Below are 25,319 nucleotides of genomic sequence, written 5' to 3'. Positions count from 1 at the left end.
AAGCAGGTGACTCTATTAGCTAGAATCTGGACCTCTGGTGGATGAGCCTAGGAATCTTAACTCCCTGATTCCTCCAGGCCATTAACAACAGCTTAGTCCTTCTTGCTCGAGGAGAGCTGCCTCCCCTCTCCTAGAGACCCTGCAAAGTCCTCACATAAGGTAGGTGCCCAACAAGGTAATTCTTGTCCTTTTTGGGATCTCCTGCCACATCATCTCTTTGTCTTTGAACCAATAACTTAGAGTCAAATCTCAGCACAGCCCAAGCAGGGAAACATAGTTCCTGTTGTAGAAATAAACTGCTCATTCAGCAAAGCAACATATATCAGCAGGAACCAGAGGAAGATAATTTGGAGGGGATCCTGAGGGTTTTAGACCAGGGAGTGCAAAATAGCAGGCTGGATAAAGGATAACTGATTGACATGGGCACACTCTCCTACGACTCTAACTTCAAAGGCCTCGAGAGGACACCAGGACATCAACATCCTAACTGAAATAGCTCCCCTGAAGCTTGGACAGGACAGTGGCTTCCTGTGAATAAGGTGGAGAAGCCGAAGTGAGGAACGGATCAGGAGGATCAGGTAGGTGAGCCTATGAACATGAACTTATTTCTTGAGACTGAAGAACCCACCACCCATGTTTCCTGGGAAGGCACAGAAAAGAATTCTCCCTTCACCAAGGCAGTAAGAAATAAACTAGTATCTTGGGGATGCCCACTGGTGCCTTTTAGGAACCACTTCACCCCCTCTAGGTGCCACCCCTTCCTCCCATTACGGCTGCAGCAATCGGCTCTGTACAGGCTCTTGACCCGCTTCCCACCAGTGTGATCTGACGGTGCCCAGCCTCGCCCCGTCCATGGGCCTTTGGCTTCCTGACCCTGGGCTTCTCGGGCAACAAGGTGCAGGATACTTGGCACTCACACACGTGCAACCTGGTAGTATGAGAGAGTCTTGATCCAGGGGCCGCCCTGGATCAAGGAGGGGCAGAAGGCCGTGGAGAAATGCTTTCCCCTTTGTTTTCTAGGTGGACAGTTCTGACGTGCATCTCACAAGGCTCCTTAAGGAGGCATGGTGTCATCGATCACTAGTTGCTCCTAGCGCTGGTCAACGTATGAAAACATCCTGATAATGGCTTTCACTCTCTCCACTTCTGCTCCCTGGAATCATTTATTAATAGACCATAGGCACCAAAGCTTTCAGAGGAACTTTGGATACAACAAAACCCAATGGCTTAAGGAGAGTGTGAGAGAGATAGTGCTTTCATATGGATCAAGACCTCCGCCTCTTAGGAAATTGGTCCCACAGCAGAAGTCACACTGATGACAAAAGCCTCATCAGCACATACCCACCCCGAATCAACCTCCCACTGAATCTCTATCACAAGCATATAAGCAACACCCTTCTTTTCTTTTTCAGTAGAATCAAATGCTACTAACACACATACCCTCCACACTGGGTCCTTTACACATCAACCTGATCGGCTGACAGCAAAGAAAGTGAATATAGAAACATAACAACGGAAAACAGGGAGGAAAAGGTTTTAGTGGATACTTAAATGAAAGTCTCAGACATTCTTGTAATAGGATTTTAGCTCCAATAATGTAATAAAAAGCTCCCACTACAGGGTCAGGCACTCTAGATATGCTTAATACACTTCTGTTGTTTTAGAGAAAAACGTATCCTTTATTTTAGATCTTCCTTTAGATAGAATAACCATCTACGCCAATATTTGCAGCTAAACAAGCAAGAATATGTCATGACTTCTCAAAAAAAAAATACTTATTAGTAGCCCCCAAAATAAGAAATCAACTTTTCTGTGCAAGGCCCAACCATGCTATATCAGAAATAGGGCTTTTTTTTTTTTAAGATTTTATTTATTTATTTGAGAGAGAGAGAGAGCACAAGCGAGTAAGGTGCAGAGAGAGAAGCACACTCCCTGCTGAGCAGGGAGCCCGATGTGGGGCTCAATCCTGACTCCGGGATCATGACCTGAGCTGAAGGCAGCCGCTTAACCGACTGAGCCACCCAGGCGCCCCAAGAAATAGGGCACTTCTTGAGAAAAAGCCAGAATTTCAGCAAGCTGAATATACCCCTCTTTTAAAAATATCTTTTCATGATTTGCTAATATACTAGGCTTAGAGAATCATTTATTCACTAGCTGGGTTTGGGGCTGCAATGCTTTATTTGTGTCAGTCAAAGATAGCAGAACCCAATCAAGGGGTGCCTGGGTGGCTCAGTCGTTAAGCATCTGCCTTTGGCTCAGGTCACGATCCCAGGGTCCTGGGATTGAGCCCCGCATCGGGCTCCCTGCTCCGTGGGAAGCCTGCTTCTCCCTCTCCCACTCCCCCTGCTTGTGTTCCCTCTCTCACTGTGTCTCTCTCTGTCAAATAAATAAATAAAATCTAAAAAAAAAAAAGATACCAGAACCCAATCAAGCCCACATGGGCTATGCCCCAGAAATCATTCATGCTTTTTCTATATTTAGCACAAACAGCACACATATGCTTAACATAAAAATGATTGTCCACAGAAACTGCACAGCAACAAAAGAGCCTTGGTTTTGACTTCTGCATAGATGTTAAAATAATTTAATGCATTATTACTATGTTGTTGACTCCTAAGTGGAGGACAATATGTAAACTCATTTGGCTAGCAAAAAGGAAGTTGGGAAGTAGAGGCTAATTTAAACAGGTTGTCCAATAGTTAATCATTTCGGCAAACCAAGTGCCATATTCTAATCTGCATGAGTATTAAAATTATATTCATACCTGCTTAATCATAGTTGCTACATATCATAAATCATTCTGGATCAAGAAACAAGTAATCAAAAGCTGAATATTTAATAACTGTTGTTCACACTGAAATTTCTTATGCTATTAATATCTAAGTTCCCTTCTGTGACTTTAGGCTATTTTAAAAGGGGGAAAAAATACAGAAATCTTGTTACCATGGAGACTGTAAGCCGGTCAGCCCATCTGCTGAAGAGGATATAAAATTTTGTAAGTAGAATTTTAAAAGCCTTACTATGAGAAAGACTTCCTCAAACACAGTAGGGGGTAGGGAGCTACAGAAAGTCTGGCAAAGGGCCATTTGCAAAAATTTGGGCTATCATTATTTTGATACTAACCATGAATTTGCAGTAATTCTTATTAAGGGGAAACTATTAATATCCATACATCAGAATACTAGAGATGTAAAACATATTTTGGCATGTTCTTTGCCAATGTTTATACCATTTTTTAGGGAAAAAGATTTTAAGAATGTATACTAAAAACTAGTCCAGGGAAGCCTATGATTTGGCTTATTTGATTTTTAAAAGTGCTCCAGATATTTACCACAGGTTTTTATAAAACAAATATCATGCACTTTAAACAATTATGGTGTGAAGGTACGACATTTTTAGGACCTTATAATAATATTTAGCCTTTCTCTTCTGTTTTTTAGATATGTGTGCCTAATCCAGAAATTTATTCACTCAACAACTTGCAAACCTAGTAGGCACGAAGCCCTGCCCAAGATGAAGGCACAAGAAACATTATAAAGCAGTTCGTGTCCTTAAGAAACTGAAGGAGATGGCTTATCTTCATTCATTCACCCATTTATTCATTCAGTAAAGGTTCTCTGAGCACCCACTATGTGCCAAGCACATTTCGAGGCACTGGGAATCACGCCGTGATCAAGAGTGACAAAAATGCAGCTTATGCGCGGGTATAATTTACAATTAGAGGACAGTAACTGAGAGGGGCGGTTTAGTGATAAGAACAAGATGCTGTAAGATGACAGAAATGGCTCCTTCTGCCGGGAGCAATCAGATAAAGATTCCAAAGAGGAGACTTTCGAGCTGAGGCTTCAGAGAGGAACAAGGGCTGGAACAACATTCAAGACCAAGAGAGCACAGTGTGGTGGCAGAAATCTGGAGAATGTCTGTCACCGAGCTGGATTTTCTGTCACACTCCAAGACAAAATGAGAAATCCAGCATGGCTAGAAGGGCTTAATGAATATCAAATTTTAGGGAAATTTCTGTATGCAAGTTGATTTGAAAGTGTAATTATTTTCATAAATGTCTGTGATAGGTGAATTCATTTTCCTAAACAGCAAAATTCCTGGTTAAAGAACATTCTTGTCTTAAGATAAGTATCACAAGTCAAATATAAATATAGCAATAGAAAACTTCTAATGCTGTAAGCCTTTTTCACAGGTAATCTCTCTCAGTCAAGGCTTACAAAAGCCTTGCAATGAGGTACAGCAGTTATTACTCCCGTTTTACAGAGGTGGAAACTAAAACTTAAAGGAGGTAAGTGACGTACTCTAGATCTAGTAAAGGGCTAAGCTAGACCCTGAACTTCAGCGTTCACCATAAATATTGTGCTCTTTCTACTAGACTAGAATCTTGTGCCAATTTAAGGGTTTTTACAAAATAACAGGGAAAAGCTCTCACAGAGCAATGTATCACAAACATTACTGGTCTGTGGAAGAAATCTATACGTATCTACTTTGTGCACTTGGCAGAAAAGGAGTAAGGCCAGGAGTGCTGAGAATAGTCAGCCATCAATAAACGCAAATGTCACAACGTCAGCATAATGATTTCCTTAACAAAGTGACCTTCCTCCTTGTTATCGAAGGTCCAAAAATTCACCCGCCCCACCCTTCACCCCCCACTCCTGCAGCAAATCCAACACATTTGGAAGTGTCCTCTCCATTGAAGTGGCTGCTTTAGCTCAACGCTGTTTCCCCTGTGTAGTAAGCTGGCAATCATGGTTTTACTATGTTTCTATGAGAATTTAGCCACCGCCCCCAGATTCTAGTGCCATCACCAAGTCTGGCATTAAATTAGCAGAAAAATGGAATTATTATGAATTTTGAACAAGCTGATACAGAAATGTAAACAAATGAATTGCTAAATATATAACTTAAAAAGCAAACAGGTTAAAGAATGTTAAAGAGATTAGAACGGAGTGCAGGATAATAAAAACTCTGGAAATAATTAAAGATATATTTTGAAAACAGAATAAAAGAGGTAATTGTGAGCATATTTGTCAATCTGCTGTCATTGTTTAAAATAAAGTCCCTTACTAACTGTATTCTTCAAGAGAGGCCTCCCAAAACTTGGGACATCCCCTTCAACAAGAAACACAGTCTTCTAGCATTAAGATCTCTCATTTGACAAGCAACTCAAAGGACTAATCTACTGGGGACATGTCTCTGACTCCAGGGTGAAGAGCAGGGATCTCGGACCAAAGACAAGATTATATGGAGGCAGGTGGGATGGGATTCTATTCTAGATCCAGGAAACCAACCCCAAAGCTAGTATATACAGAGAGTCAAGAGCTGAGCCAGGTGAGGAACCCCAAGGAAGACCGTGTGGACTGAGTTAGAATAAAGCAGGCAGGCAGGGGGAAAACGGCAAGAGAAGAGAAAACAAAGCTGTGTGGTCAATCACTCCAGGAGCTGGGGACCATGAATCCCAGGAGCAGGATGAACAACAGAGGTGAGGAACTCAGAGTAAGTGCCAGAAACTAGCATGTTCCCAAAGCCTTCGGAGCTCCCAACGCTTACCGCCATCAGCTCCACCACGACTACCACCACCCACCCATCCTATCACCATCACCATTACCAACATGGCTACCACCAGCCATGCCCACGTCACCAACACCACCATCTTACCACCATCACCACCACCAGCCCTGCGATCAACATAACCATCATCCCTCTAAGATGTTCTCTTCAGAAGCACAAAGGAACAGGCAGAGGCTTTGCAATTTCAGCCTTCCCCACCAGTCTCTGAAAGTAGAAGGCAGCAGTACTGATACAAATTATGGTCCCTACCCTGCTTCAAAAGCAGCTACAGTAGGTTGTGGTCTTAAATAAAATAATTTGTACCCAAGATATACCTATACTATCCCATTTCTCAAAATTCTCATAACCCTCTGTGAGGCAGATATTGTTATCCCCATTTTATGGGTGAGGAAAATGAGCCTCAGGTCGGTATTACTTGCCCAAGGTCATACACCTCGAAGGCAATGGAGCCTGGACTCACATTCTAGTCGGCCTGATTCCACAGCTGATTCTATTTACAGCTCTGCTGTGCTGCTTCTCTGAAGAAAATTAAGATACAGTCAAGTCCGTAAGGGGATTCACTGGTAGTGGGAGAGACCTGTAAACATATCATTTCTTTTTTTTTTTAAAGATTTTATTTACTTATTTGACAGAGAGAGACAGCAAGAGGGAACACAAGCAGGGGGAGTGGGAGAGGGAGAAGCAGGCCTCCCGCCGAGCTGGGAGCCCGATGCGGGACTCGATCTCAGGACCCTGGGATCATGACCTGAGCCAAAGGCAGACGCTCAACCGACTGAGCCACCCAGGCGCCCCTAAACATACCATTTCAAAACAATGTGAGAAGTGCTCCAGATGTACTAGGGGATGAAGAAACTAATTCTGGGGATGCCTGGGTGGCTCAGTCGGTTGGGCGTCTGGGTCATGATCCCCGGATCGTGGGATCGAGTCCCGCCTCGGGCTCCTTGCTCAGCGGGGAGTCTGCTTCTCCCTCTGCCTGCTGTTCCCCCTGCTTGTGCGCACTCTCTCTGACAAATAAATAAATAAAGTCTTAAAAAAAAAAGAAAGAAACTAATTCTGCCCGGGGCAATAGGAGAAGACTGTACAGAGGATGTGACATTTACACAGTCGTGAAGAAAAGAAGTAGGAGTTCACCAGAAAAAGCAGTGGAGGGGAGAGCAACCCACAGGGAGTGCCAGCAGATGTGGAGGACAGCCGCAGTGTTTACTTCCTCCCTCCCGCTGGCCCTGCGGATTTTCCCAATGTTTGACCTCTGGCCTGACTGAGAGCCTCCCCTCAGGTCTGGTCACATTGCCAGCTTGTCTCTTTGCAGGCACTGAGGCACACTCCCCTCGGCCATACACACAGACACCTGTCTCAGCCTTTCCTAACTCTGGCTCGAGTTCCAGAGTCCAGCACATCCTGAGGAAGTCTGGGATGAAAAGATCTGGTCTGCAGGACTCAGGCATCCAGCCTCCGGCCCAGACCAAAGCATCAGCCACAAGGTGATGAACTGCTGAGGCCAAGTGCCAGTCAGTCGGTGCTAACCAAGGCTTCTTAGACGCCCTCTATTCAGGCAGAAACTGTCCTGAAGCAAATCCCGGGTGGAGCATCCAAATGAAACCACTAAGAGAGTAAAGCTATTGCTCACCTGCATGTCACCAAATTGTAACTAACATCCCTGACATCAAGTCTTGCAAACCAGTGCTTAGGGCACATATTTCGCCGTGAGGCCTACTGGGAAAGTAGATTAGAAGGGGAATTGTCCGGAGTTCAAGGTGCCATGGTAGGGGCCAAGGTGCCATGGGACCACACCTGCTTTAATTCTTCTTCCAAGCCCAAAACACTGAGCTTGACACTACGGGTCCACAAACAATCGTCTTCATGTTCTTGAGTAACCTTTCAACCAATTTCTGAGAAGACCCTCAGTCCATGGATCACCTCTAAATCTTCTTTTCAGAAACATGTTTTTCTTAGATACCTCAACTCTTAAAAGAAAACATCAAGTCTGTCCTTAGCACAATGTCTCACTTAACTGACAACAAAGACTAGGCCTTACCTGGGTTCTGATCCAGGTGCTGAATCTCAAAATCACTATCATTCTATTCATTTACCAATCAGTATTTATTAAACACTTACAATGTGTCAGATGCTTATTCTGTTCACCTGGAATGAGCGATGACAAGGATGTACAGGTTCCCTGCCTTTTTGATGCTTACGCTCCTGTAAGGATTGATGGGAACAAATAAGTAAAAAGAAGACTATGCAACTAAGGTGATTTCGGATAATAAAGGAACGTGATAGCGAGTAAACACAAGACGGGGCCTGCCTTTAATGGGCAGCCAGAGGAGGTCTTCAGAAGGTAATGTTTGGGCTGAGATGGGAGAAGGAATGAGAAGGAAGCAGCCGTGTACAGAGCTGGGGAATGAGCATTCCAGCACAAGAGGACAGAGGTGCAAAGGCCCAGAGACAGGATTAACCTTGGCTTATTCAGGGGCGCCTGGGTGTCTCGGTCGGTTAAGCATCTGCCCCAGGCCCGCCATGTGAGGCTCCCTGCTCGGGGCGGGGGGGGGGGGGGGGGGGGCCGCTCCCCCCCCCCCCCCCCCCGCCCCCCCCGCCTGCTGCTTTGTGCACACTCCCTCTCCCTCTCTCTGTCAAAAAAAAAAAATTTTTAAGAAAAAAAAAACAACAACCTTGGCTTATTCAAAGAATACAAAGAAGGCCTTGGGCTGCAGGAAGGGGCTGCAGGGGAGTGCAGAGTAGTAAGCAGGGGTGTGGCAGATGAAATAAGAGTCTGGCAGGAGTTCTATCACTACAGAGCCTTGTAGACAATAAGGAATTTAGATTAGACTTTCACACAACTGAAATCCATTTGGAAGGTTCAAAAGAGGGGAATGCCATGATCTGATTTCCTTTTTAAAAGGACAACTCTGGAAGTTGTGTAAAGAATGGATGTGGTGGTGAAGGGAAGCAGGGAGACTTTCAGTAGACCAGAAGCGAGATGTTGCGGCTCACACTAGAAACTAGGCTGGTGGCGAGAGAGATGGAGAGAAGTGGATGGATTTGAGATGGCTTTTGGAGACAGAACTGATTGCAAGGATTATTCAGACCCATCAATCCAGGATCATCCCAAAATTCGTCCATGAAGAACAATATTTCAGGACGATGGCCTATAGCATATGCGGATCATCAGTTCATCTACAGCACTGATGTTCACGGGCCCTTCGAGGTGCCTCTAGAAATGCTGCCGAGAGCATGAGGAGGAACCTGGGAGGGTGATCCAGATATAATCCCTCCCCATCAAAGCATCTCCAAGTATGCTGATTATATCACCAAGGACAACATCTGCAATTTCATTGGAAGAAATTTTTATGTTAAAGCCAAACTCTGCAAACCACTACTGTGACAAGGCAGAGTCTAAGTGGCCCCAATAACCATTCTCTCTTTCCGACCAGAAATAGAGCCATCACAATTTTTAGCCTTCACGTGGCTACTCAGCTAGAGACCACATTTCTCAGTCTCCTTTGAAGGCAGATGTAGCCTCACGACAAAGTTCAGGCCAATGGGTTTGGAGCACAAGAAATATGTTTAACTTCTAGGTCACTCCTTTAAAAATGAAACTGCTTATTCTCTTCTTTCCCCTTTGAGCTGCCTAGGAAACTGATGCCTGGAGCAGTCACGCTCGACCCAAAGATGGAATCTAGATGTTGAGAATGGCAGAGCCTGCCCACTAGCCTGGGTCCTTGGAACACTGATCTCTCAGAATAGAGCTATTTACCACTCTGAACTGCCCACCTACCTCTGGACTGGTAAGTGACAAAGAAATATACATTATATCTTCTTGTTTCAGTGGTACAGCAGCTTCGCATATGCCCAGGCAGAGCCTCAACAGCCAATGTATGATCCATCATGTCTCTCATTCCCTCTTTTGCAGCAAACTGAAATATGCCAGGGAATGGCTTCTCTATTGGAGTAAAGAACAACAGCAAGGAAGGCCCCAGACAACCCAGGAGTATGAATGCACAACAAGTCTGTGTTGCTGTAGTTGTTGTTTTAGGGAAGTTTTTATTACCGCAGCATCACCTGACCTATCCTGACTAATATATCCTGGTTGAAAACAGCCCGTGGATTTTTACATAATTACCTGGTGATCCTAATAGGCAGCCAACACTGAGAATCACAGACACTTGTGGACCTTGTATCAGTGGCTCCCACATAATTGCTTTTATTGAACTGTACTTCAGCATGATGAGGAATATTATCTCTACACTGAAGGATAACTATAAGAAACAACTCTAGAATTATGATAGTGTGTCACTTCACGGTTTAACCTACTGTCATACACAGCGCTGACTCTATGAAAACAAGGGACAACTTTCTCTCTAGTCTCAGTGTGGGAAGTATTTGTGCTTTTTCTAAAGAACAACTTTATTTTTATTCTTGGACGTTGTAAATCCTGTAACTGATCTTGCTTTCTTCTTTAGGTAGTTCCTATAAAGTTCAGAGTCAAACTTGAGGCTCCCAACTAGCAAGTAACTAGAGTTTTGTTGGCACACATTTTGTGTACTCAGCACACATTCTTATGCTTATTTTCTCCTTAGTTCATTTTATTGGCTTGTGATATCATACGAGCTAATGTAAGTCATTTCTAGAACAAGGCAGGATATAAATATATCTTTAAATAATAAATAAGTAGCACGTGCCACTGACTGGAAGAGAGAAGAGAAAGAAAATAGTTAAGTGCACCAGCTTACCCAAGCGACTTGAACACATGAGATCTGTTATAAAAATATCCACCGATGTCTACTTATTAAATAGTTAATATTGGTTAAAAACAGAAATCCCTGCCTTATTTATCAAAAAATGGGAACCCAAGCTGAACTACATATGCTAAACATTATGCCCCTGAGAAACTAGGGATAAGCAGGAAAGTCAATATTGAAAGCTCCTAATGCAGCGTTTTCAAATGATACAAATCAATCTTGCGGTTCAACTCACCTTCAGCAAAGTTTCAATATGGCAACTTTTGTTATTCTTTATTACAGATTTAAAGCCCCATTAGCTACTTGCTCTTCCTGGTGGCCGTAATAATCATAGCACCAGGAGCTACACCACTCCACAGCCGATTTCCTCTTAATAGCCTCCAGGATACACATCTGCGAACCATCTTACCACATTACACAAATACTTCATTCCTGACAACCCACTCTATTCTCCACATATCCTTTCTTGTCACATGCATATGCTTGAAACCGTTATAAATTCCAGCTCTATCCCAAATTATCTTTCCTCTTGTAAGCTTCTCCAGATCATCTCTTTGTTACCTTCTAAAAAGGATATCGTCATCTAATACTTTCAATAATATTTGATATTGAATGATCCTACGTTTTATGAGTTCATCTCAGCAGCTAAGTGACACAGGATAGCTGCAAAAACTACAGAATACAGTGGTTTCTAGCACGATGTACGAGTTGACCACACACAGCTGCAGACACAGACATAAAGTCCTATCATACTAGAGCTTGAAGGAACCTCATAGGTCACTAGTCCTCCCCACTTAAACCCCCATTTTGCAGACAGAAAAACGGAGGTCCTGGGAAATATTAATTCAGTAGTCATTCCTGTATTAATACTTGTGTCCCAGAAATTCATTCTTGAGTCAGTTATTTGAAACTTGGTATATATTTTCTCATTAAGAAACAATGTTACAGGGGCACCTGGGTGGTTCAGTCCCGGGGCAGATGGAGAATAATGTCTTTTCCTCAGTGGGACCCTACAGAGAGATGCAGGCCAAAAGTACAGAAGCAGGCTTTACAAGGGACTCTTGGACATGCAGGGCACAGGAAGCTCTACCCAAGTGCCCAGGGGACCAAGTGTGACCCAGAATGGAGGACGTCTGGAACAAGCTTGTTCAGAGAGGCTGAGGAGCATGGCGCTGTGTGTCACCTTCTAGGTTTTGCATGACAAGCAGCATCCTAACTGGAGGAAAGCAGTGTTCTCGTAGAGGCAGAGCGACTACAGCAGGAGAAGCCTTCCTCAAAGGCTGCGGCAGCAGGCATCAATGAGGGACAGAGCTGTGAGCACCCGCTGGACTCCCAGAAATAACGGACAAGATATTAGGAGGCAGGTTTGAGGTCCTATGTCTACCTACACGTAGGAAAGGTGAACAAGCAAAACGCGGATTATTAATGTTGATTCCTTACCACTTCTCCCGTTCCTCCTTCCTCTTATCCCACACATGGTACCTGTCCACAGAGACCCACAGGCTGGTGGCGCCTGGGGACATCCAGCTTACACAAAGGAGAATCTAATAGGTGAACAGACAAAACAGAAGGCCAGCGAGGGGTGCCTGGGTGGCCCAGTTGGTTAGGCGTCTGACTCTTGGTTTCGGCTCAGGTCATAATCTCATGGGTCGTGAGATGGAGCCCTACATCAGGCTCCACGCTCAGCAGGCTGTATGCTTAAGATTCTCTCTCTCTCCACACCTCTGCCCCTTCCCCCGCTCGCACTCTCTCTCCCTCTCTCTCAAATAAATACGTAAAATCTAAAAAAAATAAGAAGATGAATGCCAGAGAAGGCAGTCTGGAGCCATATTGCAGAGCTTTGTAGGGAAAGGTTCTAGAGGGGTTTGACAAAGATGGTCATCACGTGGAAATGGTGAGACCTTCCTCAAGGAGAAGGAATGGCATGACTGAGTGGGTGGTGGGGAGAAAGCACGGTTTGAGTCTAAGTCTGGGTATGTGTGCTAATATCAAGGGCAGAGGGGACAAGTTTAGATGGGAAAGTGGGGGAAACTGTGAGAAAGGACAGACTCAGGGAGCCTGAGGTCTTTGTTGGGGAGCACGTCTGCTTTGTTGTGATGCACCTTTAAAGGATGGGAAGATGAGCCCATTTGTAAACAGTAAGTCAAGCTACAATACTGTATGAATGACTACAGCCCCTGAAGACTCCTGGGAACAAGCATATTTTTCAAATAGGCTGCTCGTTAACCCAAATCATTTGAAACTGCTTGGACCTCAGACAGTGGAGGAAGAAGTGCCAAAAGGCTTCGGGCATGTTAAAACAGGTATTCTGGGGCAAAAGAGTCCTAACAGATGCAGTTCCAGAAGAAAGCTTAAAATGGACCGAGTTTGATCCCATTCACCCACCCTCCCACTCTACTAATCTCTACTAATGTAGATCTCCACTAATGTAGAAACAGCAATAGTAATAATAACACCCATGGTACAATTACCCTTATAATGTGTATTTGACATCATTTTTATTGATATTATTTGGTTTAATTTTCATTTTATAGGATCAAAAGAAATATTTATGTTAAAGTAAATGAATATGACAACCAATACCAAATGAAAAACTGAGCCTTTCCTACCAGAAGTTCTCCCTATAGCACGGAGACCAAAAGAATAAAAAAATATCCCCCAAACTAAAGCACCCCTCAAGCTTTCTGAAATTAGCAGAGAATATTTGCAGCTGACCTATTTCTCTCCCACACGACTGTGTTGATAATTGACTTTTGTCCCCCAGGGAAGTGCTCAAATATAATTGAGCAGCACCTGCCACATAGAGAGTACAGTTTTATAGACCCAATAATTCCCATAAATATTGTACTTAACTTGGGACTCAAGCACTCTGCTTTCTCCTTAATTGTATCTCCCAAGGAAAAAATATTATAATTACCAAAGCTGAGTTACTATAAACATCTAGATAAAATTTAGAAGTATTTTGGATTATAAGTGTCCAAGACATTTCTCTGATGAAAAATTATTGAAAATGATGGCAGTAACTACTCTTATTGCTCACTTTTTTAATCCCAGTGATCTCATCCTATTATATATCCCCTTCTATAGATGAGAGTCACTCAGTTTTGTTCAATTCTGATGACAAGGAGGCCAAGATCACGGATTTGATTTCCATGCGGGTCAAACAGTTTTACTCCCCCACAAAATTCAGCTTTATGACCTGAGACTGTAGCTCTACAATGAATATAAATATGATCTACCCTATTCAATGCCATGACTTGAAAAGCTCTCTGGAACATAGAGTTAAGGAAAGTCATTGCAACAAATGAGAACTATCTTCAAGGAGTTTCAAAGCCAGCTCTATATTCCAGCCAGGTGTTCATGCCTTCTCTGGTTCTGAAAGCAGGTTGCCATAGCACACGGTGTATCATTATTGTTACCTGAAAGCCCTAAAACTATTCCCTTAAAATTGAATGATTTAGCCTTCGCATTAATTTCGGCTTCTAGCTCTAGTCCTACCCCCTATACACACGTGGGCCAACATCTGCACATTTGGACCAGGGGTACAACTTGAAACCCTCAGGCTGGTGTAGAGAATATGTTAATGAAAAAAAACTGAAGCCAGTCACAAAAGATCACATTTTATTGTATGATTCCAGTTATATGAAATGTCCAGAATAGGCAAATCTATAGACATAGAGACTAGTAGATTAGGGGTGGGGAGGAGTGTGGAGAATGACTGATAATGAGTACAAGGTTTCTTTTGGGGGTGATGAAAATGTTCTAAAATGAGATTATGATGATAACAGAGTACAGCCTCTGACTTCCTGAAAGAATGACTTCCACCTCTCTGTTACACACACGCACACACACTAAGAGGCCAAATAAGAAAGTCACGTCTTTGGACATGTTAACCCTAACAGTGACCATTTTACCCACCTGCTTGAATGGGAAACATAATCAGCATGTTGAGTTCTTGACACCCAGCACTGGGCCATTCGAGAAGAAAGTAGAAGGGTATGATAAATTCATCTACATAATATGCTACTATGCATTTCCATGACTGCTGGTCTTTCCAACACTAAAAAAGAAATTGCAAAAAAGTTTTCCTAAGGAGTTTAAAATTAGTATTATAATATAGTGAACACTACAAAAAGTCACCATTTCTAGTGATTTTGACAACCCAGAAAAATGCAGATTCTTTTTAGGTTTATGTTTACAAAATACTTCTCTCAAAACAAAGACTACTGCCACAGCTATTAAACTGCAGCCCCAGAGAAAGATGCCTTCACCAACAAAGAATGTAAAATGAGAAATAAGATAGGCCCAGCTTGCCATCCAAATGATTACAGTGAAATGATCAGAGAGATTCAGGAGATGTCACAGAAGCTGTACAGCCCCATCTAATTAATGCTTTCAGGACATAAAGCACAAATGCTGAATGACATCCCTTCAGAGTCAAGGAATCACCTCTGTTCTGTGCATGTGTGTAATAAGAAAGGACATGCTCGGGCGCCTGGGTGGCTCAGATGGTTAAGCGTCTGCCTTCGGCTCAGGTCATGATCCCAGGGTCCTGGGATCGAGTCCCGCATCGGGCTCTCTGCTCCTTGGGAGCCTGCTTCTCCCTCTGCCTCTCTCTCTCTCTCTGTCTCTCATGAATAAATAAAAAGAAATCTTTATTAAAAAAAAAAAAAGAAAGAAAGAAAGGACATGCTCAAGAAAATAGGAAAGTTTGCAGATGGGCACGCTGACTCCGGTGAAAATGAGAACTATCTTCAAGGAGTTTCAAAGCCAGCTCTATATTCCAGCCAGGTGTTCATGAAACATCAGCCTTCTCTGGTTCTGAAAGCAGGTTGCCATAGCACACGGTGTATCATTATTGTTACCTGAAAGCCCTAAAACTATTCCCTTAAAATTGAATAATTTAGCCTTCGCATTAATTTCGGCTTCTAGCTCTAGTCCTACCCCCATTCCCTGCCCCAGTTTACGTGGTTAAAGCCACGTACAATTGCTAATGTGTTGCTCCGTAGTCAAGTTCGTAACAACTCTTCTAGAACAAAGGGTGTTGTATTCTACCTCAACGTTCTTCTGGGTCACAAAGTACAAGGGCATACAACTGTGTGAAGCAGGGCAGTACCAGCTGCTCGGATCAGAATGTGTTTCTATAGGGGTTCTTTGTGGGTAACAGCCTAGCTCTTCTCGAGACTCAGCAATTTGCTGTATTCTAACCTGGAGAAGTACTATAAAGACTGTGTGACTGGGGAGGGTGCAGGAAATGCTCCGCACGGCCCCACAGAGGAAATATTGGTGCAACACTCTGGGTTCAAAGGGAGTGAAAACCGTCCAGGGCCTGTCTCAGGCACACCCTGCAGAAGGACAAACTCAGAGGATCCATGTTGCTGAGGCCTGTAACCCATTCTTGGCGCACACGCTCCTGCTGGGAAGGAAGCTCCAGCAAAGAGCGAGCAACAGAGAGGATGGCACTGTTCTAGGAAACACTCCGCTCCAAAGTGTTGCCTAAAACAAAGCATGCAGAGGCCAGACAGCAGAATGGGGCCGGCATACCCCTCTGTGCACATGCCTGCAGACATTTCCTAGAGTCTTCAGTGAATCTGAGTGAACTGCAAGCCTGTTCTCCCTGGTTAGGGCTGATGCTTTCTCGGAGTCTGAGCTGCAGAAATGAGACCAAGAAATGGCCAAACTAGGAAGAAGATGAGGAGTTTGGCTAATGCTACAACATCAGCTAGAAAAGATGGGTCAGAACTAGATTGGCTGGGCTCAGCTACCCCAACTGAGCTAGTAGACTCACCAGAAGCAGAGGGACTGGTTTCTACAATGAGCTACACCACATGGTTTGACTCAACCACATTCTCTTTAGTCCCACCCCTGCTTTTTCCCTTGATGAATGAACAAGCAGTCTTTGCTCCTTAACACCCGAGGACGACACTGCCTGGGGAGGCAGCAGAGTCATTAAAGAGATAGAGCCACAAAAAAACCAAGGTCCTTTTCAGCTTAAGTGTCCACACAGCATCCTATATAACTTTATAGAAAGATTAAAATTTCAATCAAAATTCATCTAAGTTTCAATAAAAAAAAAAAACTCACCATCCTAAACTGAAGGATAAATAGTTCTTTATTCTACAAAAACGAGACTTTAGGGAACTCTGTGTGCCAAGAACAGGGACTAGGAGAAAAGCACAAGTGACTGGTTCACAGGTTAGCTGCCCAGGAACTGGATTTCTCAACGAGGAGCACGGTAAATTCAGTTCCATGTATTCAAGCCCAAGAGCGAGAACAAAGCAGTTGGTTGGCCACGAGAGGCAGAGTTCTTCCTTGGTCTCAATTTGGGAAGATGCATTCCAGATAAAATTCACACAGGAAATAGGTGTGAACTTTTCCCTCAGGTTCACTGTAACTGTATTATCCCACTTAGCCAGGAAGTTAACTTCTAATTTTGTTAATGAACAAGAATCATTATTGTCTTCCATGCAGTTACAATATAATAATGGTTGTGCTGGTCCTGTCCCATTTCCCTCAGATTCATTCCCCCCTTTCTCTGTGCTCCTTTCTATCTCAAGAGGGCCAAGGGTCTGCAGGCTGCTTCCCAGGCTCCCAGTCAGCCGGTTTCCAGCTAGGCTCAGCCAAGGGCAGGTGCATCAGGAGACTGAGGGCTGGCTGGGAGGGGGCGGGGGCAGAGTATTCCTCCCCATTATCTGCCCTCAAGTGGCTTCTTTAGTAGAAGCTATATATCCTCCGAGTGTGTGTGTCTCTCTCTCAGTAGAAGCTATATATCCTCTGTGTGTGTGTGTCTCCCTCTCTCTTTTTTTAATTGAGGTATAACTGACAAAGAACATTATATTCGTTTTGGGTGTACAACGTAACGATTCAGTATTTCTATATATTGCAAAATGATCACAAGTCTAATTAACATCCATCACCGTACGTAGTTACACATTTTTTTCTTTTGATGAGAACTTTCAAGATCTATTCTCTAAGCAAATTTCAAATATGCAATATATTATTAACTATAGTCACCATGCTATAGATTACACCCACCATTACTTACTTATTTTATAACTGAAAGCTTGTACCTTTCACCCCTTCACCCATTTCACCTATTCCCCCACCCCTGCCTCTGGCAACCATTAATCTGTTCTCTGTATCTATAAGCTCAGGTTTTGTTTTTTGGTTTGGGGAGGCTTTTTAGATTCCACATACAGGTGAGATCATACAGTATTTGTCTTATTATTTGATTTATTTCACTTAGCATAATGCTTTTAAGGTCCATCTATGTTATCACAAATAGCAAGCTTTCATTATTTTTATGGCTGAATTACACACACACATATATATTTCTATATTCACACACTCCATAACTTTTTTATGCACTCCTCCATCGATGAACACTTAGGTTCTTTCCATGCCCTGGCTATTGTAAACATTGGCTGCAATGAACATGGGGTGCATATATCTTTTCAAGTTTGTGTTTTCATTTTCCTCAAATAAATACCCAGAAGTGGGATTGCTAAATCATATGGTAATTCTATTTTTAATTTTTTGAGGAATCTGTATGCTGTTTTCCACAGTGGCTGCACCAATTTACACTCCCATCAACAGTGCACCAAGGTGCCCTTTTCTCTACATCCTCACCAACACTTGTTATTTTTTGTGTTTTTATTGTAGCCATCCTAACAAGTGGGAGGTGATGCCCTCTGTGTTTCTGGCTCCCACAAAACAATACACCAGGGGCTCCAGCATCTACCAGGTGACTCTGGCCCTTGGGCTCCAGGAACAGTTTCCTTGTCCTGCAGGCCTAGAGGTCACAGTGGCTTCCCACTGTCACTAACCCAAAAGGTTAGCTTCCAACCTCTCCCATCACCTGTTTAACCATGTCTCTACATTCAAGTCCCTCAGTTGTAAAATCGCAAGTAGTTTTGTTTCCTGGTTAGACTCTGGCTAATACAATGACTACTAAACAAACAAACTTACATGAACCCACGTAAACAAAAATTCCATCTCCTGGTAAAATGAGGGAAAAAACTACAGTCTCAAGATTCTTCAGTTGTTGCTTTGTTCTTCACAGTAACCATACAAGTTAAGAATACTTCCACGATCAGGGGCGCCTGGTTGGCTCTGTCAGTTACGGGACAGACTCTTGATCTCAGCTTGGGTTGTGATCTCAGGGTCACAACATTGAGCCCTGCATCAGGCTCTGCAGTGAGCGTGGAGCCTACTTGGGATCCTCTCTCTCCTTCTCCATCTGCCCCTCCCTACTATGCACTCTCTCTCTCTCTTAGAAAAAAAAAAAAAAAAAAAGAATATTTCTAGGATCTAAGAGGAATAAGCTCCATATGTCCTTTCATGTGTCCACATTTCTGTTTGTATGTCTGTCCTGATTTTTCAGGGATGAAGTGTGTTGTGATGGAAAAACTGGACAATCTGGGTAAGGTCCCCTGTCTCAGTTCTATTACTACTTGATGTGATGTCGGTACAGGCTTTATGTCCTTGGGTCTTCTCATTCATCTGAAAATGAGGAACTGAAGTATTTTCCCTCTGCAATGTCTTCCTGTTCTAAAATTTTGTGATCCTAAGTTTATGGATGAATTTTGCACATATACACGCCTCTAGGCATATGATTATTCTTAGAGCTATGCACAAAGCATACACCTTCTGTTGATGAATCTGCATTTTATTGGAGAAATGTATCTCCAAATTATAACCCAAAGAATTTTTTGCCAGCTTGTTTTATTATAGTATCAACTTAGTAACTAAATATGTTTTCAATCTCTAAATACAGTGTGGGTTTACTGAATTATGATCACGATCATTTAATTAGCATACTTAAAAAAAGCCCAAGGTTCTGTGATCTTAAGTAGAAGGCTCCAAAGATGGCTGCAATAATAATAATATGTTCTTTTGTAAGGTGACCTTGCTACACCCCATCAAAAGAGAGTCTATTTCCTCTCCCTTTGAAACTGAATTAGCCCTTCGTTTTGATTTCGAGACTATAACAGAAGCAATGTCATGTAGCTTTTAACAGTAGGTTTTACAAAATCTGTAGCTTTACTTCTTGGGATGCCCCTTCTTGGAACCCAGCCACCATGTTGTAAGGAAGTTCAAGCAACCATGCTGGGAGCCCAGGTGGAGGAAGACTGAGCCCCCTGCCGAAAGCTCTAGTCGAGTTCTCAGCCAGCAGCCAGCACCAACTGCCAACCACATGTGTAAGGCTATTTTAGATCTTTCAGCCATGCCAGTGCCCAGATAATACCACACGCTGGTCAGCACACTGAAATTAAAAAAAAAAAAATTGTGTTGCTTCAAGCTGCTAAATTTGGGGAAGTTTTGTTAGGAGGCAATTTCTCCCCATTAAACACAGAGTTTGATATTAGAGCAGAACCCCATGCCTAAAATATATCAAGCTAGTCCTCCACCCATCCATTCCTTCATTCATTCAAATAAACATTTATTAAACATCTACTATGCTAAATTCTGAAGATACAAAGGAGACCAAATGCAGACCTGTCCCTGCTTATTATCTGGAGGAGGGGACAGATATTAACAGAGAAATCTAATTATTGAGAACTGGCAAAATGCACTCTGGAATGAGGTAGGTGGTTAAGGAACTGATGTCATCAGAGAGATGAGAAAAGTAAGTGAAGACTAGGGGTGCCTGGCAGGCTCAGTTGATGGAGCATGCAACTCTTGATCTCGGAGTTGTGAGTTCGAGCCCCACCTTGAGCGTAGGGATTATTTAAAAATAAAAAATCTTTAAAAAAAAAATAAAGATGAAACTTAGGTCTCAAGGAAGATTACAAGTTAAGCAGGCAGAAGAGAGAACAAGAGCCCTCCACACAGAAGGTTTAGCATATCCAAAGAGCCTATGGCAGAAGGAAAGATGGTGTGTTCAAGTTCTACATCCAAAGCTAAAAGATCATGGTTCAAGATGAGGCTGGAAACGAGTAGAGGTCAGGCTTTGTAAGACTTGCAGTCCTCATAAGGGCAGCCTTAACAAGGACAGGTCAACAGACCAATCATACTCTGATCAAATTTTCTCTCTGAACCCCCGTGGAGAGAAAAATGGGAGTAACCTGGAGGACTCCATCACACAAACTCTATGTGCAATGGCACCCAGAGTATTTCAATATTCAGTGCACACAGGCATTTTGCCCACACCCTCATTCCTTGCTACACTTCACTATATTATGTGTATATACCTATGTCTCCTTAAGTAGATTACAAAATCCTTTGGGTTCAGGAGCTCTGTCTCATTCATCTTTTCATTCCTCTTTTATAGTATCTAGCACAGTGCTGGGCACACAGCAAATGTTTATTAAGTGTTTCCTAAAGTTTTAAAACACAAATAAATAGGGGCCCCTCGGTGGCTCAGTCGGTTAAGCATCTGCCTTCGGCTCAGGTCAGGATCCTAGGGTCCTCTGGGATCGAGCCCCGAGTCCAGCTCCCTGCTCAGCGGGGGAGTCTGTTTCTCCCTCTGCCCCTGCTTGTGTGTGCGCATACGCTCTCTCTCTCTCTCTCTCACTCACTCACTCTCAAATAAATAAAATCCTTTTTAATAAATAAATAAATAAATAAATAAATAAATAAATAAATAAATAAAACATTAATAAATCCACTCACAAATGTCTGTCAGAAGTGATCTCCTAGGAAAAAATTCTACAGGCTCATTTGCAAAGCCATTCCAATGACAGCAACACTCTTAAGAAAGTCTTGCTGTGAAACATCATTCCTTTCCTGTTGTAGCAATTCTTGAGTTTTATCCTCAGTGAAGACGGACAACAGTCCATCACATTTCCAAAGAATGCCTCTGTGTACACTTTGAAGATCATTACTGGGTCACCCAGCTCTCTCTTCTTACAGTGGCAAAATACTTCATCTTCTCACCTTTCCTCAAAGAAACCATTTAGTTGTTCCCTGGATTCATTCCAAAATCTCCATCCCTCCTAGATTATGGAGGCCAGCAATCGAGGAGCCCACAAAACAAGGCCAAAGATGCCTGAAGGACTTTGTGAGCAGTCCACAGAGCAGAGGCAGGCTCTCTTTCTCAGTTTGCTTGTTTTCAGGCCAACTCACATGGGCACACAACACACACAAACACTAAAACTTTTTACCAGTTTAAAGAATAAACAGTTTTACTAGGTGAGTTTGCCAACTGTCCTCTGTTCTTCACCACCAGCCCTGTCTTACACATCTGATTTGACATATCATTTTTTTGTGAGAGGGAACACTTTCCCTCCCTAAATTTGTAAATAATATGACACCAGAAATGAGCAGCACTATTTTGCTGGCATTCCCACTATTTTCATCATGTGTGAAGGCACCACACAGACTATGAAATATCACCAAGAAATTCCATCCCTCTAATGTATCAAGAATTCAAAAACAATAAACCACTGGTCATTCTACAAATAATGAGGCTCTAATAACATAAGCAGCTGTTGTGCTTCTTAAAAAATATTTTTTTGGCACTCAGGTGAAAACTCTTCAATTTTACTTCAAAAAATACTGTTAAATTCCATTTGCAATAACTTTTCATCTCTTGTCAAAGAAACAAAAATCCCTCAGTTATTTTTATTGTAGCCATTATAGAAGTCTATATTATGCCATTTAAACAAGATCATGTGTAAGATACTTACTGAGCTGTAAGTGCTCACAAAAATTATGTATTATTTTTGCACAGAAAAAACAGGAAGATTGTGTATATAATGCAATTATACCTAACTCCTAAATTTAAATTAGACCATTTTATTAAATCAACAAATCCCAGTTTCAGAAAAACTAATGAAATATATTTGTTCTAAAAATGTGCATTGTTTGGGGTGCCTGGGTGGCTCAGTCAGTTAAGCCGGTTAAGCATCTGCCTTTGGACTGTCTGCCTTTGGATCAGGTCATGATCCCAGGGTCCTAGAATCGAGCCCCACATCCGAGCCCCACATCCGGCTCCCTGCTCAGGGAGGAGGCTGCATCTCCCTCTGCCTGCAGCTCCCTCTGCTTGTGCTCTCTCTCTCTCTCTATCAAATAAATAAAATCTTAAAAAATAAAAATCTGCATGATTTAAATTACTCCCAAAATTATTAGCATGCAATATTTTACATTTTTAAGACAATACATAGCAACACACTTAACAAGAACTTATAAATGGATTAATCTCAATCATTTATTGGAGTAAATTGAGGAAAGAATAAGGATATCAGAAAAATATAGATTGTTTTGTTTGTGGCTGGAAGAGTAAAGCATTAGTGAAGTGATAGTGTAGATGAGTTCAAAAGTTTTAGTCAAACAGTTCACAGAATACACTGCTGTATAATTAGTATTTCTAAGAATTTGCAACAAAAAAACACTACCAAAAATAGGCACCTACAAAATAAACATCAACAAGATCTCAGTCACATAAGTCAAAAATTTTTTAAAGGTGAAGAATGTCTTTGCTTTATCAAATACACAAATGACCCAAGCAAGCATTGCAAAGGAGATAGAATGCACTTTTAGAATGAATTCAGGATCTAAAATATATTTATTTTAATAATGCAAACGCTTGGTGTTCACTGAATTAAACAGTAGTAGTAATAATTTGTTTCCAGAAAATGAATATCTGCATAATAAGTATTATCTAAATATGTTTTATGAACCCTTTAGAAGAAGTCTGAGTCCAATTCTGAATCTAAAACCCATTTGTCGTGGACAATCTGTTTAAATTGATGATAATCACTAAGGAAACACACCGCAGCTGCCACCATTGGTTAAAAACACATTACACAATGTTCTGAGTGACCTAGAGGGAAAAGAACTTCCCAAGGTCATTCCAGCAACCCACAGCAGAGCCTGGAATAAAAGCGTCTTGGGGCGATGACCAAAGTATTCCCAAATCACCCGGAAAGCACACACCTCCACAGTTTCTGTTCCAAAGAAAGATCAAGGTGATTCACTTTTGCATGATCTCGCTAGCACCCAGCACCTATGTAGAGATGGTTTCATTTACAGCACATGGGCAGTACAAAAATTAAGGACCAATCTCCTATGCCAAGGTGAAAGAGATCTAAGCATTCAGTGTAACCGGCGATCTTTAGCACACAGAACACTCACTAGAACCACGCAGAAGGAAACAACCACGAAGAAAACAAACACCAAGTGTAGTACCACCCAGACCCCGGGACTGAGTGCCGGCCTTGGCTTATTTTGATTTGACCAGATCTGGGCAGTCCTTCCCTAGTTAAGCGAACCAAAGAAGAGGTCCCAAGTGACACCAAACTTTCTGTTCGAAGTGTCTTTCATTTGACCAGAGCTTGCAGATCTCTCCCAAGACCTAGACGGAGAAGAGTGTTCGAAATAGGGCAAAACAGCAGAGTCCGCGAACTCTCAGCCAGATCAAACCATGTACCGGGCCCCAGGGGCTCTGGTTACCTAAAGCCAAGTACACGACTTGAAGACGTTTCTCCACACACAGAAAGCGCAGCTAGAAATACTTTCCAGTCTTCAACTCAATATTCCTGCCCTAAGCCACGTCTCCACCAACTTGCGTCCGCACGCACGAACTTCCAGGGCGGCGCGGAGCCGCCTGGCCGCGAAGACAGCGCGCAGGCGGCTGCAGAAGAAGGATGCAGCGGGAGCGCCGGGCCCCGGCCGGAGAGAGGCGCGCAGAGACGCGACCCGCCGCTCCGGCTCGTGGGGGCAGCGCTCGGCTCTCGGACCCCCGCGCCCCGCACCGGGCCTTCTCCCCAACTTGCCCATCCCCCCCCCCCCCCCCCCCCCGGCCACGCCGCCTCCCCGAGTCCGCCTCCTACCTGTCTGAGGATGAAGCTGGTTGAAGTGGTGCTGCCATCGGATCTTTTCAACCTGCTCCTCCGGGTCGTGGTGCCTCGGGCCACCTGGACTCGACACACGGGGCCAGAGAGAAGCCGGTGAGGACCGAAGCGTGGAGCCGGGCGACCACCCCGGGCTAGAGTCCGCCTCCGGACCAGCTCCCGGGGGTCTCCCAGAGCCCGCAGCCCAGTCTCCTCCGCGGTCCCCACACACAGCCTCTACCCCCACCCACCCACCACAAGCCTCGACGGCTGAAAAGATGCCCGGGAAGAGCAGCCCGCGAGCACCCACCACATCCATTAACAAAGACTCTCGGGGTGCGGGGTCCGAGTGTCCGGCATCGGCTGGGGAAGGCTGCGGGCTCCAGAGCGGGAGCGCTGAGACCGACGAGGTGAGGAGGAGGAGGAGGTGGAGGAGGAGGAAGAGGAGGAGGAGACAGAGGAGGAGCTGGAGGAGAGAGGGACGCGGAGGAAGGGTGGGAGAGCGGCGCGGCCGACTGCCAGGACTGGGGGCCCCGCGTGGCCGACAGGAAGGCGGGGCGCGCTCGGGCCGCCGGGGCGGGGGGAGGGGGGAGGGGGGCGGGAGGAGGGGGGGTGGTACCTGAGAGGTGGGGGAGTGCGGCGCGTCGGCCCGCCCGTTTTTGGCGTAAGAGGCGGACATGGTTCACGGCCGCATGGCGGGTCGGTGTGCGGTGGGCGGTGGGCGGTGGGCGGAGGGCGGAGGGCGGGCAGGCACCCGGAGGCTCGCGAGCGGGAGGAGAGGAGGGCGGCAGGACTTCTCCAGCGGGCTGCGGGCCCCGCGCCGGCTCCCGGCTGCCTGCCCGCACTTCGGAGAGCGCGACACCTTAAAGGGACCCAGGCGCTTCCCCCGCGCCTGCAGCGGGGTCCCGGGCAGCGGCCCCCGCAGACGGAGGTCCCGCGGAGGGGGCTTCTGGGGATCTCGCCTACCCGAGCCGGTGGGGAGAAGCGCTCCCCCCACCTAGCGAGCGCCTTACATTAGAGCTTTCCAGAGAATGAAGGGAGGGGGGAAATCTGGGATGGGGGTGGGAGGATTAAAATAGTCTGCACAGTTTCAAATGAGACAAAGGTGGCACGGTTCATGAATCAGGACTTGGGGAGGGACGCCGGTGCAATGTGGCAGGGAGTGGGAAGAGCCGACCGGGCGCGCGCGCGTCTGTGTGTGTGTGTGTGTGCGCGCTCGAGCGCGTGTGTG

The 25,319-nt window shown here is 44.3% G+C and overlaps 1 protein-coding gene across 1 annotated transcript in view; it reads right to left on the bottom strand.

Annotated features, from left to right (window-relative positions):
- The window catches only part of CACNB4 (calcium voltage-gated channel auxiliary subunit beta 4), a 244,651-nt gene extending 220,137 nt beyond the window's left edge, over positions 1-24,514 (bottom strand). Inside the window, exons 1-2 of the mRNA XM_035008031.1 lie at positions 24,399-24,514; positions 24,089-24,172 (exon numbers count right to left, since the gene is read on the bottom strand). Of these exons, the coding sequence (XP_034863922.1) occupies positions 24,089-24,172; positions 24,399-24,407 (93 nt within the window). The 5' untranslated portion in view covers positions 24,408-24,514. The remainder of the gene's footprint in view (positions 1-24,088; positions 24,173-24,398) is intronic.
- Positions 24,515-25,319: the final 805 nt, after the last annotated feature.

This window comes from Mirounga leonina, unplaced genomic scaffold (genome assembly GCF_011800145.1).
Source record: "Mirounga leonina isolate KUSES-001 unplaced genomic scaffold, KU_Mleo_1.0 Mir_151, whole genome shotgun sequence".
In the NCBI taxonomy this organism is placed as follows: Eukaryota; Metazoa; Chordata; class Mammalia; order Carnivora; family Phocidae; genus Mirounga; species Mirounga leonina.
Note: the sequence above shows the minus strand (reverse complement) of the source record. Positions and strands in the feature narration are given on the sequence as shown.